The following is a 16,945-nucleotide window of genomic DNA, read 5'->3' on the forward strand; positions in this document are numbered from 1 at the left end:
TTGTTAGAAAAAAAATAATAACCGAACCGAACCTGTATAATTCTTCACGAGCTTGAATCAAGCTGAACCCCTTATAACTTAAACGAATCCGAACCGAATTTTGCTCAACTCGTTTGCACCCATAATTAGAAACATTTAAATATCACATTGCATCGTTGCTAATTAGGTATAGTCATCGCCCACCTCATAAATTTTTTTTTTTTTTTGAAACGATATACTCCTAAATTACCCTTTAAATTCATCTATGTCCACAACGACGAGAATTGAACTCTCAAACTTAAGGAAAGAGGACACTCTTGGCTAGAAAGCCTTTGGTAAAAATTAGATTAACTAAATCAAAATTAGATCAATCCAAAGATGAAATGCAAATTTATTCGGTGCACTGGAATAATAGTTTGAAAGGAAAAAAGGAAAGTAATTAACAAGATAGATACAAAAACATATTGGGAGAGAGAGACAAACAGAAGGTTTTCAAAGGAGAGAGAGAAAGCTTCGTATATCTCTTGTTCTGGTCTAAAGCCAGCAGTCATCGATCCTCTTTCATCCCACTTCAAACTGACAGACACACGCACTGTACGACTGCAGACGGTGGTGGCGGCGGTGAACGACAGTGTTAGATCTGATAACAAGTATGGGTAGCAGAGGCGGCGGAGGGAGTAATGGGGGAGGATCACAAGGAATACCATCGGCGTCTAGGAGGATGGTACAAAGTTTGAAGGAGATAGTAAACGGAGTCCCGGAAGCGGAGATCTACTCCACGCTAAAAGATTGTAACATGGACCCTAATGAAGCCGTTAATCGCCTTCTCTCCCAAGGTGAAATCAATCATGTTTCTGAATATATATTTTTTTCAGTTTATTACTTCTTGTTTGCCCTAATCTTCCGAGTCGATAAGATTGAAGAATGGTTATTGAGTGTAGAAATCGAAAAAAAATCGAACCGCGTTCTCGCTTTGAATTGTTTCGCTTTTTATATGCGAAAAGTAGATTATGTATTTGTGGCGTTTTGGGGCTAACAAACGTTTGAATATTTACTAAAAAAAACCTTAGCTGTTTATCTGATCGAATACATCAATCGTATTTGTAACTTTTGATTTTTAGGGTTTAAGTTGAACGAGATACACAGTGTATTATTATTGCCTCGATGACTTTTAATGCGTTTATTGCCTCATCACTGAAGTCTTCTACTTATACTTGAACTACAGATTATGATTCTGGCAATGTTAAAAACTTAAAACAAATTGTAAATTTGTAATCTGAAGTTTCTTTATTGTGTAGATCCTTTTCATGAGGTGAAGAGCAAACGAGAAAAGAAAAAAGAGTTCAAAGATTCAACAGAACCAAGAACTCGTGGTGGTGGTGGTGGGACCTCTAACCGTGGGGGTAGAAGTGGTACAGACAGATATGGTGGACGTGGTGGCTCAAACCATTTTAGCTCTTCTGGTATACAAATGAAATGCCATAACTTGGAAAAAATATGTTGATTTCTATAAAGAAGTTGAGTTTTGATGTTTATGAAATCTGAATGCATTTTTTCAGAGTCTGGTGGATTGTATGGAAAACCAACATATAAGAGAGAAAATGAGACAAGTTCTTTTGCAAGTTCAACCACATCAGCATCTAAAGTGGTCCCACGTAATACAAGTTGGAATCCTCCAAGTTTCAGGTTAGTGATTCCTAACAGGTTCTTGAATTCATAACATTCGAACAATTAAAATTTTAACCTGTTTTATTGGTATGATTCCTATTTCCTACTACAGTGCATCCGATAATGCATCAGTTTCAGTTTCACAGCCATCTTCTGGCTACCAATCTGCATGGTCAGGTGCCCCTGGTCAAAAGTCAATGGCTGACATTGTCAAAAAGGGTAGGCCACAAAACAACCAACCACCACCACCACAAACCGCCAGTCACAACCATGCTCCTCCACCTCCACCCGCAGTGTCCGACAACCATGCTTCTTCTCCTGATAATGAATGGCCCTTCATTGAACAACCACAGCCTGTTAATCTGCATCCCATTACAGAATCCACTACAAATTCTGATCAATCAAACAAGCAGTTGTTAGGGCATGAGACCAATGAGGTTGAGGTACAAGATGAAAGTTCCTCAGAAGATCAGAATGAGGATTATGACAATGAGAATGAGAACGAGTCTCATGAGGGTAATTTAGACATTTCACTAGAAGAAGAAGAAGAAGAAGATGATGATGATGCAACTGTGCCTATATCATCAGTGACTGCAAATATACATGAAGAAAATCATATGAATCCAGCTCCACCTCAAGAGGATGATGATGATGATGATGATGATGATGATGATGTACCTTCTGTAGTCATTCCAGATCACCTGCAAGTCCATACAGCTGATTGCTCACATTTGAGTTTCGGGAGCTTTGTAGCAAACATGAACCAAGGGTATTCTGGTCATTTTACATCTACAGCAGATGTAGAGCCAGAGCCGGTTACCTCATCTGTTGAGCACTCTGAAACCACGTACGGATTTAGTTATATAATCTCTTATTACTCATAGAATCCTTTTATTTTTTAATATTACTTTTTTAACTTTTTTTTTGAAAAAAAAAATCAGAAACTTGGAGTACTATGAAGATAGAAGTAGAGCAGGAGGAAATACAGAAAGTTATGATTTAGCTTCTGCTTCACAAACTGCATTGAAACAAGAGGATCATCATCATCATCATCATCATCATGATCATGAAGTGACACGTGGCAATGAATATGGTTTCCCTCCAACAACAAACACGCATACATTCGATTTCCCTCAAAGTCAAATTTCCACTCCTTTTATGAATGCCATGTCAGCAAACGGTCATCCAAATCCAGTAAGAGAATCTGACCTGTCATCATACTCTCAGTTTTCACTTTCAGTCAGTCAATCAATGCCAAGTAGGTATGCCAACTCAGCATCCCCAATCAACGATCCAACCGTATCTATGGCCGAGGTACTTATATATATATATATATATATATATATATATATATATATATATATATATATATATATATATATATATATATATTTACTTACATTCATGATTTCATATCCATCATAAACATTTAAATTTAAATTATATTTATGAAAATTTTGTAGGCTTTGAAGAATGTGGGGCTGACATCGCCATCATCATCATCATCATCACAACCAGCACAGCCACAACACACACCTGCTGTTCCACAGCACCTTACCATGCACCCTTATTCCCAACATAACCTTCCTTTAGGAGGACATTTCACCAACATGAACATGAATATGAATATGATGAGCTATCCTTATTTACCCCAAAGCTACACATACATGCCATCTGGATTTCAACCTAATACATATCATCAACAGCTGGCAGCAGCCATTCTTCCACATTATAAAAACAATCTTTCTACCCAATCTCCCACTCTTCCTTCCGGATACGCATCATCTGGAAACTATGAAGATGTATTAAACGCCCATTACAAAGAACTCCAACAGGTAATAAACTTATAATAACAAAATCATAATCACTTTTTTATTTTTAATATTGGAATACCAATTGTTTGTGTGATTTTGGTAGAATGAGTGGGCTCGTGGAGGTGGGTCCCGGTCAGCAGTTCCGGCCAACGCGTATTACAGCTTACAGAGCCAGAACCAGCAACAGCCACAGCAACAGCAGCAGCCACAGCCACAGCCGCCCAGTGGGTTCCGGCAGCCGTCACAGGGATACGGTGGGGCGGGTGTAAACTACCCGGATTTTTTCCAATCTCAGATGGCGGGGGTATCACAGGAACAGCAGTTACAGTTGCAATTACAGTTACAGCAACAGCAACAACAGCAGAACCCTAGGGATGGGGGTGGGTCCCAACAGAAACTTCAGTCGCAACAGCAGCTATGGCAAAACGGATATTGATTTCTGATTACTGATTACTGATGATGATGGTTGTATTGTAGTAGGATTGTGGTTAGTGGACTTGGTTTTTTTTTTTTTGGGTAATGGTTGGTTTTGGTGCTTAAGTTTTTAGTCATTGTAACGTTTGATGTTGATGCCAATGCGAGTGTCTCCCTAACCCCGTTTTTACTTCTTATTATATCAAAGGAATGTCAGATCGGTTTCAATCTTTTTGCCAAATGTTCCCAGTAGTTTTGCGAAAAAAAAAAAAATAGAATAAATATGTTTGACAGTGGGAATCCATTTTGTCAATTACAGAAAATGCTTTTGGTAAAATGCATCGTCATTTTCATTATTTACTTATAAAAAAACATTTTTCCAAGCACCACATTCATTTGAAACCCCTATATATTTTTTCTTTCACTACATTAATTTGAAACTCCCATGACTTTTCAATTTCTTTTTAATAATAATTATAATTTGGTTAATTAGGTTAAATAAATATCAAGCCTAAAGTTATAAACTAAATTTTAATATTAAAATAATATCTTTACTTCTACTTATAAAGTTATGTTTTTAACTTTTAACATATTATATTTAATTTATTAGTTTTAATATATTGTTGAATGTAAACCATTATTATTTTAAAGATACAATTTTGCAACAATTTGTATAAAAATAAATTATTAATTTAAATATAACATTACTGAGTCAACTTAAATATCAGTTTTAATTTAACTTAAACAACCCAAAGAATATTTTGCACATACTTAAAAGTGATAAATTATAGTGTCTTTCTAATAATGATTATAAGTTGATTAATAAGGTTAAATAAATATCAAACCTAAAGTGTTATCATTAATAAACTAAATTTCTGTTTTAAAATAATATTTGTACTTCTACTTATAAACTTATGTCTTTAACTTTTAACAACTTTTGAACAGTTTTGACAAAATACTTAAATTGTTAATTTAAATATATCATTACAGTGTCAACTTAAATATAAATTTCAGCTCCACTTTAAAAACCAAAGAATATTTTGTAAATAGTTAAAAGTCATAAATTGTAGTGATATATGCAAAAACTAAATTCTAATATCAATTTAACTAAAATATTTCCTAAAGATATTTTTATAATCATTAAAAGTTTTCAAATAAGCAGCTTAAAATAACTTACAATAGCAATAGTTATAAATAACTCTATATAAATGATTATATTGTTACCTTTAAAATCAAAAAACAATGTTTGATGTTTTAAATAATTATAATTACAAATTAAAACATTAAGCAAATAAATTTTAAAAAATTAATTAACAATAACAACTATAAATAACATTAAACCATATATTATATTTAATTTTATTCATGTGTAACCCACGGGTAGAAGTCATTCAAACGATTGAGATCATGAAGTTATAATATATATATATATATATATATATATATATATATATATATATATATATATATATATATATATATTTGTAAAGACTTCAACTATATTAGTGTTTTTGCATATTCCAATGTGAATTTAAATATAAATTTCAGTTCCAATTAAAAAAACCAAAAAATATTTTGTAAAGAGTTAAAAGTGATAAATGGTAGTGATGAATGCAAAAACTAAATTATAATATCAATTTAAGTAAAATATTTCCTAAATTATAATAACAATAGTTAAAAATAACTCTATATAAATGTTTGTATTGTTACATTTAACATCAAAAGTAATGTATGATATTTTAAATAATAATGATAGATGAAAACGTTAAGCAAATAAATTTAAAAAAATTAATTAACAATAACAACAATTATAAATAATATTGTAACGACCCAATTTTCACGTCCAAAAATTTCGTTTTTAAAACATTACTTTAGAAAACATTAATAATTAAAAACATTGTTTGATCAAACCACATCACAACGTAAACCATGTCTAAAAGCCGAATCATACAACCAATCGAAATATCAGAGTATCAATCCCAGGGTAAACTCATAAATGCGGAATCAAGGAGTGTGTGTGATGAGCCGCTACCGCGCCTGCTTCTTCCCCTTGGCTGAAGAGGTACCTGAAACAACAACTGAAAAACGTAAGCACAAAGCTTAGTGAGTTCCCCCATCGTACCACATACCATACAACACATATCATACATACTGCCAGGCTATTCAAGGGTGCCTGACTACCCGGTACGACCATTATGGGGTGCCGACTACCCGTGCGGCCATTCTGGGGTGCCGTCCTACCCGTGTCAAGCCATTCTGGGGTGCTGACTACCCGTGTCAAGCTGTTCTGGGGTGCTGACTACCCGCCGGTCGTGACAACCGATCCTCGGGGACTATTTCACCCCCCTACTGCTACTACTATCACATATCATAACATAACATATTATCAGACATATCTGGGGTGTCTGAACTACTCTTCGGTCCTAACAACCGAACTCGGGGACTGCTCCCCTCCTACTACCTCTAACTCATATAACAGATCATGCTAGCATATAAACATAACATCACATACTGTCAGACGTATCTGGGGTGTCCGACTACCCTCCGGTCCTAACAACCGAACTATACTACTATCACATATAACATATCATGCTAGCATATAACACATCAGGTAGTAGCAAACCTAGATGATATCACAGAGACAATCATCTATCATATGTCTCCTACTGGTGGGCCGACATTGTGGCCTTAGACCCATCGCTACTGGAAGGTAACTAACCTCGAAGTAGCTGCTGATCTGATCGGGAACTGACTGTCTATTGTTGCTGCTGCTGCTCCGGAAATCCTCCGGCTGCAACTCCCACAACATACTCAATCAATCACTGCTAACTGACCTTTGGGTAAAATGACCATTTTACCCCTGATCATGTCATAAGTCAAAGTCAGAGTCAACTTTCAGTTGACCCGACTCGTCGAGTTGGCTCTCCAACTCGCCGAGTCCCTATCCAATCGATTGTCCTGGATCCCGTCCCTACTCGTCGAGTTAGGCGTTGACTCGACGAGTTCTTCTTTTAAACTGAGGTTCAAGTCCTTCATCCTACTCGCCGAGTTGTATGAACAACTCGCCGAGTTCATCTTCATCTGAAGAACACTTTATGCTGTGACTCGTCGAGTTGTATGAACAACTCGCCGAATCTGTTCTTGATTTAAGGAGATTGCCTTGAACTCCCCGAGTCAGGACATGGACTCGTCGAGTTCCTCCATGGATGAGTTTGGCTTCCAACTCACTGAGTCACGCCCCGTGACTCACTACTCGCACTCGACACAACGAAAAGGGGACAACTCGGAGACTCGCGAGCAGACTCGCCGAGTCGTATGAACGACTCGCCGAGTCATCGCCATGCAATCACTATATACGTGATTTTGCTCGATTCCAGTCTATGCCATTCACAGATCTGGGTTCCTAGAACATGAATGACACGTAAAGTTTCCAACTTTACGTGTAGATACTCACCAATGAGGGATTTAGGGCTCAAAATGCCTCAAAAGGGTAGATCTAGGGTGAACAAGCAACATGGGTCCATAAAGGTAACGGATCTGAGCTCCTGGAGCTCAATCTTGCCTAGATCTAAAGGCCAATCAACTTATTATGACTTATATTGCACATACAAGTTTGGGGAAGGGCTCAAGAAAGACTTAATGGAGCAATAAGCATAAAAACAGAGGGAAAACGGGTTATACCTCAAGGAAATCACTGAGAGAGACACTAAGATGCTTGGCTTCCTTCCCTTTCTCTTGATCTACTCCACTTCCTTCTCAAATCCTTCAAGAACACACAAAATGCTTCAAACTCTCAAGGAAACAAGCTTTGGAACGAGGGTTGGGAGCTCTGAGGTGAATGGGGGCTGGCTTGGGGAGGACATGGGGTTTAAATAGGGTGCAAACCCCTGAAACTTAGGGTTTCATCCAACAGCGGTGACTCGCCGAGTACAGGATATGGACTCGCCGAGTCGCCAACTTAAACATGTCCCGGGTCCCGTATCTACTCGGCGAGTCGGACCTATGACTCGCCGAGTCCAAGGCTAAAAAAAGGATAATACACAAGTGAGATTTACGTACCAGAAACCAGGTGCTACAAATCTCCCCCACTTATTTTAGACTTCGTCCTCGAAGTCTGTTGCTCGATCCTGGAACAGCTCAGGATAATGCTCCATCATCTCCTCCACCGGCTCCCAAGTCCACTCCGAACCCTTGCGGTGCTACCATTGCACCTTCACTAGCTCCACCTTCTTGTTCCTCAAATCCTTCGACTTCCTGTCGAGGATTGCGACTGGGCGTTCAATGTAATTCAGGCTGTCATCAACCTGTATATCCTCTAGCGGGCACTACCTCTGAATCGTCCACTAGACACTTCCGCAGCTGAGAAACATGGAAAGTGTTGTGGATCTGGATGAGCTCAGCTGGCAGATCCAGCCTATACGCCACCTTGCCCACCCGGGCTACAACCCTGAACGGTCCGATGAATCTCGGGCCCAACTTGCCCCGCTTCCTAAATAGAATGACGCCTTTCCAAGGCGACACCTTCAAGAGAACCATATCCCCGACTTGGAACTCCAAGTCGGATCGACGCTTGTCGGCGTAACTATTCTGTCGACTCTGAGCAGTCTGAAGCCTGCTCCGAACCTGCTGGATCCTCTCGGTCGTCTTGAGCACCACTTCGGTGCTCCCCATGACTCTCTGACCAACTTCACCCCAACATATCGGGGTCTTGCACCTCCGTCCGTACAACATCTCGAATGGAGGGCGGTTGATACTCACGTGGTAGCTGTTGTTGTAGGAGAACTCGGCCAAGGGGAGATAGGTATCCCAACTACCACCGAAGTCTAACACGCACACCCACAACATATCCTCCAAGGTCTGGATGGTCCGTTCGCTCTGACCATCCGTCTGCAGGTGAAAGGCGGTGCTAAATGCAAACGAGTGCCCAACTCGTCATGAAATCTCTTCCAAAATCTGGAAGTAAAACGCATATCCCTGTCCGAGATAACCGATACTGGCACCCCGTGCCGCGCCACGATCTCCCTGATATAGATGTCGGCCAATTTCTCGGCCGATATGCTCTCCTGAATCGGGATAAAGTGAGCACTCTTGGTCAATCAATCCACGATGACCCAAATCGAATCCACTCCACGCGTGGTCCTGGGAAGCTTCGTGATAAAATCCATCGTGATATCTTCCCATTTCCACAGTGGAATATCCAACGGCTGCATCTTGCCATGCGGTCTCTGATGTTCGGCCTTGACCTTCCTGCAGGTCAAGCACCGCTCAACGTACCATGCCACATCCCGCTTCATGCAGGGCCACCAATAATCTAGACGAAGATCCCTATACATCTTCGTCGCCCCGGGATGAATAGAGAATCGGGACTTGTGCGCCTCCTCCATCAAAATCTGGCGCACGCCTCCGTGATACGGCACCCACACCCTACGGTGTAGTGTCAGTAGTCCTCGGCTATCATAATCGAAGGAGGAAACCTGACCCACCACACGCTCGCTCTTCCGATGTTCCTCCTTGATCGCCTCCTGTTGAGCCTCCCAAATTTGCTCCAACAGGGGAGTCACTACGGTCATCCTCATGCAAACGTCCCTGATCGGCGCCGCCTTGCGGCTAAGCGCATCGGCCACCACATTGGCCTTTCCCGGGTGGTAGAGGATCTCGCAATCATAATCCTTTACCACGTCCAACCACCGACGCTGCCTCATTTCAGATTCGGCCTGTCCATGAGGTACCTCAAACTCTTGTGGTCCGTGTAGATGGTACATCGAACCCCGTAGAGGTAATGTCGCCAAATCTTGAGGGCAAAGACCACCGCCCCCAACTCCAAATCATGCGTCGGGTAGTTCGCCTCGTGAGGCTTGAGCTGCCTCGAAGCGTAGGCAATGACATGCCCCCTCTGCATCAGTACCTCGCCCAACCCTGAAATGGACGCGTCACAATAAACCACAAAATCCTCTACGCCCTCTGCCAGGGCTAAGATCGGCGCCTCGCACAATCTCTGTCTCAGTGTCTCAAATGCAGCCTGCTGCTCGGGTCCCCACCGAAAGACCACGACTTTCTTCGTCAGCCGCGTCAGGGGTACGACTATCTTGGAGAAATCTTGAATAAATCTCCGATAGTAGCCTGCTAATCCCTGGAAACTCCGAATCTCAGATGGAGACTTCGGAACCTCCCATCTCATCACGGCCTTGACCTTGGCCGGATCGACCAGAATCCCGTTCTGGTTGACAAGGTGTCCGAGAAATTGCACCTCGCGCAACCAAAACTCACACTTGGAGAACTTGGCATACAAGCTCTCCCTCCTCAGGGTCTCTAACACCTCTCTCAGATGCTCCTCATGCTCCTCCTGAGTCTTGGAATAAACCAAGATGTCATCGATAAAGACTATCACAGACCGATCCAGCATCGGTCTGCATACGCGGTTCATGAGGTCCATGAACGCGGCAGGAGCATTGGTGAGCCCAAACGGCATCACCACGAACTCATAATGGCCATAGCGCGTCCGAAATGCGGTCTTCTGCGTATCCTCCTCTCTGACCCTCATCTGATGATAACCCGAACGCAAATCAATCTTGGAGAACCAAGATGCTCCCTGAAGCTGGTCAAAGAGGTCATCAATCCTCGGGAGTGGGTAACGGTTCTTCACCGTTACCTTGTTCAGCTCCAGGTAATCTATACACATTCGATGCGACCCGTCCTTCTTCTTCACGAACAAAATCGGGGCTCCCCATGGTGAACTACTCGGTCGAATGAATCCCTTGTGTAACAGCTCCTGCAGCTGTGTAGACAACTCCTACATCTCAGGTATAATTTTAATAGTCTAAAGATGTTTTATATAAATCTTTTGTTAACAAGAAAACTTGTTTACATCAGTCATGTTATCATATTTTAAAATAGCAAATTATGGATAGATATGTCTTTTGTTAAGAAAATAAAAAATCTAATATTATAATTTATAATAAATAGAAATAAGGTTGTAGAGAAAAATAAAGTAGAATGATAATTGGAGCATCCACCGAAAGGAAGTTTAAACTTTAAAGGAGGGGAGGGAGGGATTCATTCCAAAATGATGAATAAGAGGGTTGATAACGATATCTATATCTATATTTTCAACATAAATAAGTTTAAATTTTCTATAAATGGTTTGGATAAATCAATAATAATTTAATATTTATTTATTATATAAAAGAACCAATTTTTTATTCTTCTTTTATGTATTATTATTTTTCTTTTATTATAGAATAATACTATAAAATATAATCTAATAAATCAATAATATTTGTTTAAAAAGAAACACGATTTTTTTAATTAATTTTAAATTTTACATTTTAGGTTTTAAAATTTATAATTAATGTATTTTTAGTTTTATAGTTTTTAATAAATATATTTTCAGCTATGATAATTAAATTGTCTCTTTTATTTATATAATTAGAAACTTTTAATAAATGATATATATTTAGAAAAAAGTGATTTGATATGACAATCAAAATCGTTTTGCTTTTAAACGGTAGTAAAAAAACTAAAAAGTGCATCCAAGAGGAGTTTTGCTTTCTGGCTTCGACAGCTGCTGTGCTCGAAGTCATGCGTACATTGGACGCTTATCTTCTACACCGACGGTGGGAATCACTTCGCGAAACCACATTCTCCGACCACCCTCCGCCTTCAACAACCTCCCTCTCGCTGCCTGTCTAAGGTCAGTTAGCATCACACTTCTCACTACTAAGTACACCTCTGCTAATCGTTAGAAAGTTACTTTCCTCTTAACTTAAGGGTTTAACTGTTTAAGCTATTGATTTTTCAGCAATTAACTGGTAGGAACCAGTGAATAAAATATTCCGTTTGCTGACTTTACAACATCTAGTTTTACTGCTCCTGATTTGGATCGAGGACTTTTAATTGAATACTAAGATTGCACAAGTTTAATGCGCTTGAAGAACACTTGCTGATGTGTATTGTTAATTTGATTTTATAGGTATTAAAAAGAATTTTAGTTAGATTAAAACTTAAGCATACAAAACTTTACCACTTTTATTCTCTGAAGTTATTGCAAGGACTAGATGTTACCCCAAAGGAAACGCATAGTTAACATCGATTTAAGATCTGATAATATTTCATATGATTTTTGATGTGAAACACAGCATGGGTAGTACTATCAAAGAGGACCAATGTATGCCTGATGAAAAACTGGAACAACATACAAATCATTACAACAAGGAAATCATGGCAGGTAGTGAGCTATGGACAGATGGACTCTTATGTGCTTTTGAATACGTGAAGGGTCAAAGAAGATCAGAAAAGTCAAAATCACACACAAAACCCCAACCAGCTCATAAACCAAACAGCCATAAAATAATGACCAAATCATCTCTTCAAGAACTTGATGATGGTTATTCATCAGAACCCACACCTCTTACAGAAATCTGGAATGAAAATATCCAGCATTGGATCCCAATTGGTTGGGCAAGAATATCTGAACTTGTTGAAACAGTGCAAATCAATGATGACTGGACCTCACAGCAGTATGATTTCACGGATGATGAAGATGATCGCACAACTGCAGATTTAGCTGCCCCCTATTGGGAGCGGCCAGCTGGACCTATATGGTGGTGCCACGTGGATGCAAGCCACCCACACATTAGTTCCTGGCTTACTAATGCTTCATGGTTGCATCCTGCAATAAGTATTGCTTTGAGAGATGAAAGCCGGCTTATAAGTGAAAGGATGAAACACCTTTTATATGAGGTATATAGTACACTGACTGTTTTGTATGATTATAGTTGCATCTTGTGATTCTTTATAAAAATCTTGATTTATGATTATGGATTGGTTGCATGTTGTGTAGGTCCCAGTTAGGGTTGCTGGAGGTTTATTGTTTGAACTTTTGGGTCAATCTTTTGGTGACCCGTATATTAAGGAAGATGATGTACCAGTTGTGCTTCGTTCATGGCAAGCTCAAAACTTTTTAGTCACTGCATTGCATCAAAAAGGAGTTACATCATTCTTAAATGTTTTGGGTGTCATAGAAGTTCAGGTTTTTTTTTTCTTCCAATCTTGTCCTTCATCAATACATTTACTAAGGGTTCTGTTTCTTTTTGACTTAATGGACTTAATGGGTCAAGGAGTAAATATGAAAGATTATACATGGCTGTTCCCCTTTGACTTAATTCTCATATTTTATTTCTTTTTAGCTAATTACTAACTTACCCTTTATCTAGGAACTTCTTTTTGGTGGTGGTAATAATATACCAAGGACAATACATGAGGTGATAGCACTTTTAGCCAGCCGGCTTGCACGATGGGATGACAGGTGAGCTTATTCTTTCTTGTTTCTTTTAATTTTGTGTAGTAAATATTAATAATATATATATTTCTTAATGTTCAGATTATTTCGGAAGTCTATATTTGGGGAAGCTGATGAAGTGGAACTGAAGTTCATTAATAAGAGAAACAATGAAGATTTGGATCTTTTCATTATAATCCTTAACCAAGAAATCAGAAGGCTATCACAAGAGGTTTGGCATGATTTTTTTAATACTTGAGTTTATAACTGTTGTATCTCTTATTTTAAATAAAAAGTTAAAAAATAATATGTGTTTCTTTTGAAGGTTATTAGAGTCAAATGGTCATTACATGCAAGGGAAGAAATTGTGTTTGAACTTGTTCAACATCTGAGAGGAAACACAACCAAAATGTTGCTTGAGGGCATAAGAAAAAGCACAAGGGAGATGCTTGAAGAGCAAGAAGCAGTTCGTGGTCGCATTTTTACAGTTCAAGATGTCATGCAGAGCACCAAACGAGCCTGGTTGCAGGTTTTTTTCTTTTTGGAAAGAAGGGTAAAACGGTCATTTTACCCTTCATATTCAGACCCTTCATTCCGTCCCAAAAAGAAACAGTCTTTGTTGGTTTGTTTATAGATCACTTTTAGGTCTGTTTCTTTTCTAGACCGAATAAAGTGTTTGTATGAGACTAAATCACTAAATGACCATTTTACCCTTTACATTTGTTTTTTGTAGGATAGAAGCACAAGGGTGACACATAATTTAGCTGTGTTTGGTGGGTGTGGGCTAGTTTTGTCAATCATCACGGGATTATTTGGGATCAATGTTGATGGAATCCCTGGAAGCGAAAATACACCATATGCATTTGGTCTATTTTCAGGAATGATGTTCTTGATAGGGATCATCTTAATTGCAGTTGGGTTGATATATTTTGGACTTAAACAGCCAATCACTGAAGAACAGGTTCAAGTAAGAAAACTGGAGTTGCAAGAACTTGTCAACATGTTTCAGCATGATGCAGAGACTCATGCTCAGGTTCGTAAACATGAATCTAGGAACAATCGTACCATAAAGGATGCAAATTATATTGTTATTAATTAGCAAATTTAAAACATAAATATCTGTTATTGTGGTATAAAAAGCAAATTAATAACATCTGGAAAATGTATACGTATACGGCATGAATTGATAGTTGGTGTAGAAGTATATGTTTTTTCTTACAATGGAAATAAGTTGTTTCAACAAAATTTTGTAATCTTGGCATTTCCTTTATTGGATAAATATAGTGTTGTCATGATAGAACCTCTTATAATTGTCAGATTTTTATTTTTATTTTTTTATGAATAAACCTAACAATGTATTTATATATATAATATGGTTATTATCATCATCATGGTTGTATGGATTAAAAAAAGGATTATTGAGGAAAGCAAGGGTTAATTGCCTTTTTATAAAAGATCTTCTATTTTCTGATTTTTTTTTTTCCTATTTAAACATAAGCTTTAGTTTTATTTCAAAAAAAATCTTTACATTTTCCCTTTTTTTTTTCTTCGATTTGGTTCCTTTATAAAACCTTTTCTGAATTTAGATTGATACAAAAACCACTTTTTGTGTAGCCTAATATATTTTGGATCTTAATTAAAAGTTATTAGATGGAGTAGCTTCATGTTTTTTAGATAGTACTATTACTCTATTCAAAATCATATGAACTTGAGGCAATTTTGCGAAAAAAAGACTACTTAGATAAAGGGCAAAGGGCAGGGTAGAATTAAGACAGAACTAAAGATATTAAGGATAACAAACATTTGTTTGTTCAGATAATTGCATTTTGATGGAGTTATTTATATAAGGAAAAATGAAGAAAATAAGGCAGACAAAAAACTAAGGTTGCGTTTAGTTACGGAAAAACAATTTTCATTTTCCGTTTTTTGTTTTCCCTTTTTGATTTTCGTTTTCCGTTTTCATTTTTCATTGAAAATTTAGAAAATGCGTTTAGTTAAAATTATTCATTTTTCATTTTCAGTTTTAGAAAATTAGAAAACGTGTTTAGATGTGTATTTTTCTATCAGTTTTCATTTTTAGAAAACGATAGCGGTGGTAGGGTGTGGGTGGGGGCGGTGACGGTAGCGGGTCGGCGACGGTGGTGGTGATGACAGACGATGGCGGCGACAATTGTGTCAGTGGTGGTGATGGTGGTGCTAGTGACAGGTTAGTGGTGGTGGTGGTGATGGTGATGGTAGCTCGGTGATTGTCGTGGTGGTGTTGGGTGGGTGTGGGTGTGAGTGTGTGTTTGTATGTGTGTATGTGTGTGTTTGTGGGGGGAGGTGTAGGTTTGTGTGTGTATGTGTGTGTTTGTGGGGGTAGGTGTAGGTTTGAGTGTGTGGGGGTGTGTGTGTCTGTAAGGGTGAGGGTGGGGGTATGTGTAGGTTTGTGTGTGTGTGTGTCTGTGAGGGTGGGGGTGGAGGTAGGTGTGAGTTTCTCTGTGTGTGTGTTTGTGGGGGGGTGTGTGTGTTTGTGGGGGTGTGGGTGGGTATGTGTGTGAGTGTCTGTGTGTGTGGGTGTGTATGTATGTGTATGTGTGTTTGTGTGGTGGGTGGGTATGTATGTGTATGTGTGTGTGTGTGTGTTTGTGGGTGGGTGGGTATGTATGTGTGTGTGTGGGTGGGGGTAGGTAAAGATGGATGGGGTGGAGTGGGTGTGTGTTTATATTTTAAAAAATTTTTGGAATTAGAAAAATGTGGAAAACAATGATTATCAGTTTTCCAAAAATTTCAAACTTCTTTGTAATTTTAGAAAACGGAAAATTTTCATTTTCCGTGAAAAATTTAAAAAAATAGACGAACTAAACGCGTTTTCAAAATTCTCATTTTTCTTGGAAATTTTTTTTCCGGAAAACGGCTTATTTTTCCGCAACTAAACGCACCCTAATTCTTTTTCCGGTCAATAGGTTTACTGATAATCTTCCGATAGTTTTACCAAAAGAATCTTCAAATTTGATATTTTTGTTTGTACCAACTTTTTTTTGTATCAGTTCGTGATTCTCTTATTTTCTTTTTTCTTTTGTTGTTTACCTTGTCTTGATGGCTTTCAACATTACAATACCGAAATAAACATTTTTTTAACCAAAGAGAAAAGACTATTGTATCGAGTTCTTGTTGGAAAAATACATATCAAAATCTATTTGTAGGATGTTTAGAGATAGTATCATGTGAAAAACATCAATATATGTTAGTTTGACATCTTAGATTGTTTTTAGAACCAAACAGAAAAATACGTTCCAGACCCCATCTATGTTTGAAATCTAATTTCGACTTTCATTTTGTACCGGTTAGAAACATTTTTAATCTTAAAAGTGATTTGATTCGTAGCAATCTCATTAAATTTCTTTGAGTTATTTATTTTCATTAATAGTCATGTTAATAATATTAATAACAAAGTTAACAAATTCTCGAAGCATTGCATTATTATTAAATTTCATATTAATAGTCACATAACCTTTAGTTAGCAAACATAAGGGTTTGGAGATTGAAGGTTTTATGTTTGTAACCGAAGGTTCTACGCCTACGAATTTGAAATTGAATTTGAATAATAATGCAATTCTTAAAGAATTTATTAACTATGTTATTATTGATATGACTATTAATAGGAAGAAAATGAGTTTCAAATGAATCTAATGAGATTAATATCGATCAAATCACTTTTGAGATTTAAAAAGTTTCTAATGCGGAAACATGAAAGTTGAAAATTATATTTCAAATATAGATTGGAATCTAGAAGTGTGTTAGCTTTGGATTT

The 16,945-nt window shown here is 38.0% G+C and overlaps 2 protein-coding genes across 2 annotated transcripts; both read left to right on the forward strand.

Moving 5' to 3' along the window:
• Positions 1-438: 438 nt before the first annotated feature.
• On the forward strand, positions 439-4,103 carry LOC111914708 (uncharacterized). Its single transcript, XM_023910418.3, has 7 exons — positions 439-815; positions 1,278-1,442; positions 1,539-1,665; positions 1,760-2,494; positions 2,589-2,961; positions 3,111-3,482; positions 3,565-4,103. The coding sequence occupies exons 1-7, from the start codon at positions 632-634 to the stop codon at positions 3,895-3,897; spliced, it is 2,289 nt and encodes a 762-aa protein (XP_023766186.1). The 5' UTR covers positions 439-631; the 3' UTR covers positions 3,898-4,103.
• Positions 4,104-11,382: 7,279 nt separating this feature from the next.
• On the forward strand, positions 11,383-14,462 carry LOC111914709 (uncharacterized). The gene is made up of 7 exons (XM_023910419.3): positions 11,383-11,565; positions 12,011-12,614; positions 12,715-12,903; positions 13,088-13,179; positions 13,255-13,384; positions 13,478-13,681; positions 13,886-14,462. Exons 2-7 carry the CDS (start codon positions 12,012-12,014, stop codon positions 14,249-14,251), a joined length of 1,584 nt encoding a protein of 527 aa, XP_023766187.1. The 5' UTR covers positions 11,383-11,565; position 12,011; the 3' UTR covers positions 14,252-14,462.
• The last annotated feature ends 2,483 nt before the right edge of the window (positions 14,463-16,945 follow it).

This window comes from Lactuca sativa, chromosome 4 (assembly GCF_002870075.4).
Source record: "Lactuca sativa cultivar Salinas chromosome 4, Lsat_Salinas_v11, whole genome shotgun sequence".
In the NCBI taxonomy this organism is placed as follows: domain Eukaryota; kingdom Viridiplantae; phylum Streptophyta; class Magnoliopsida; order Asterales; family Asteraceae; genus Lactuca; species Lactuca sativa.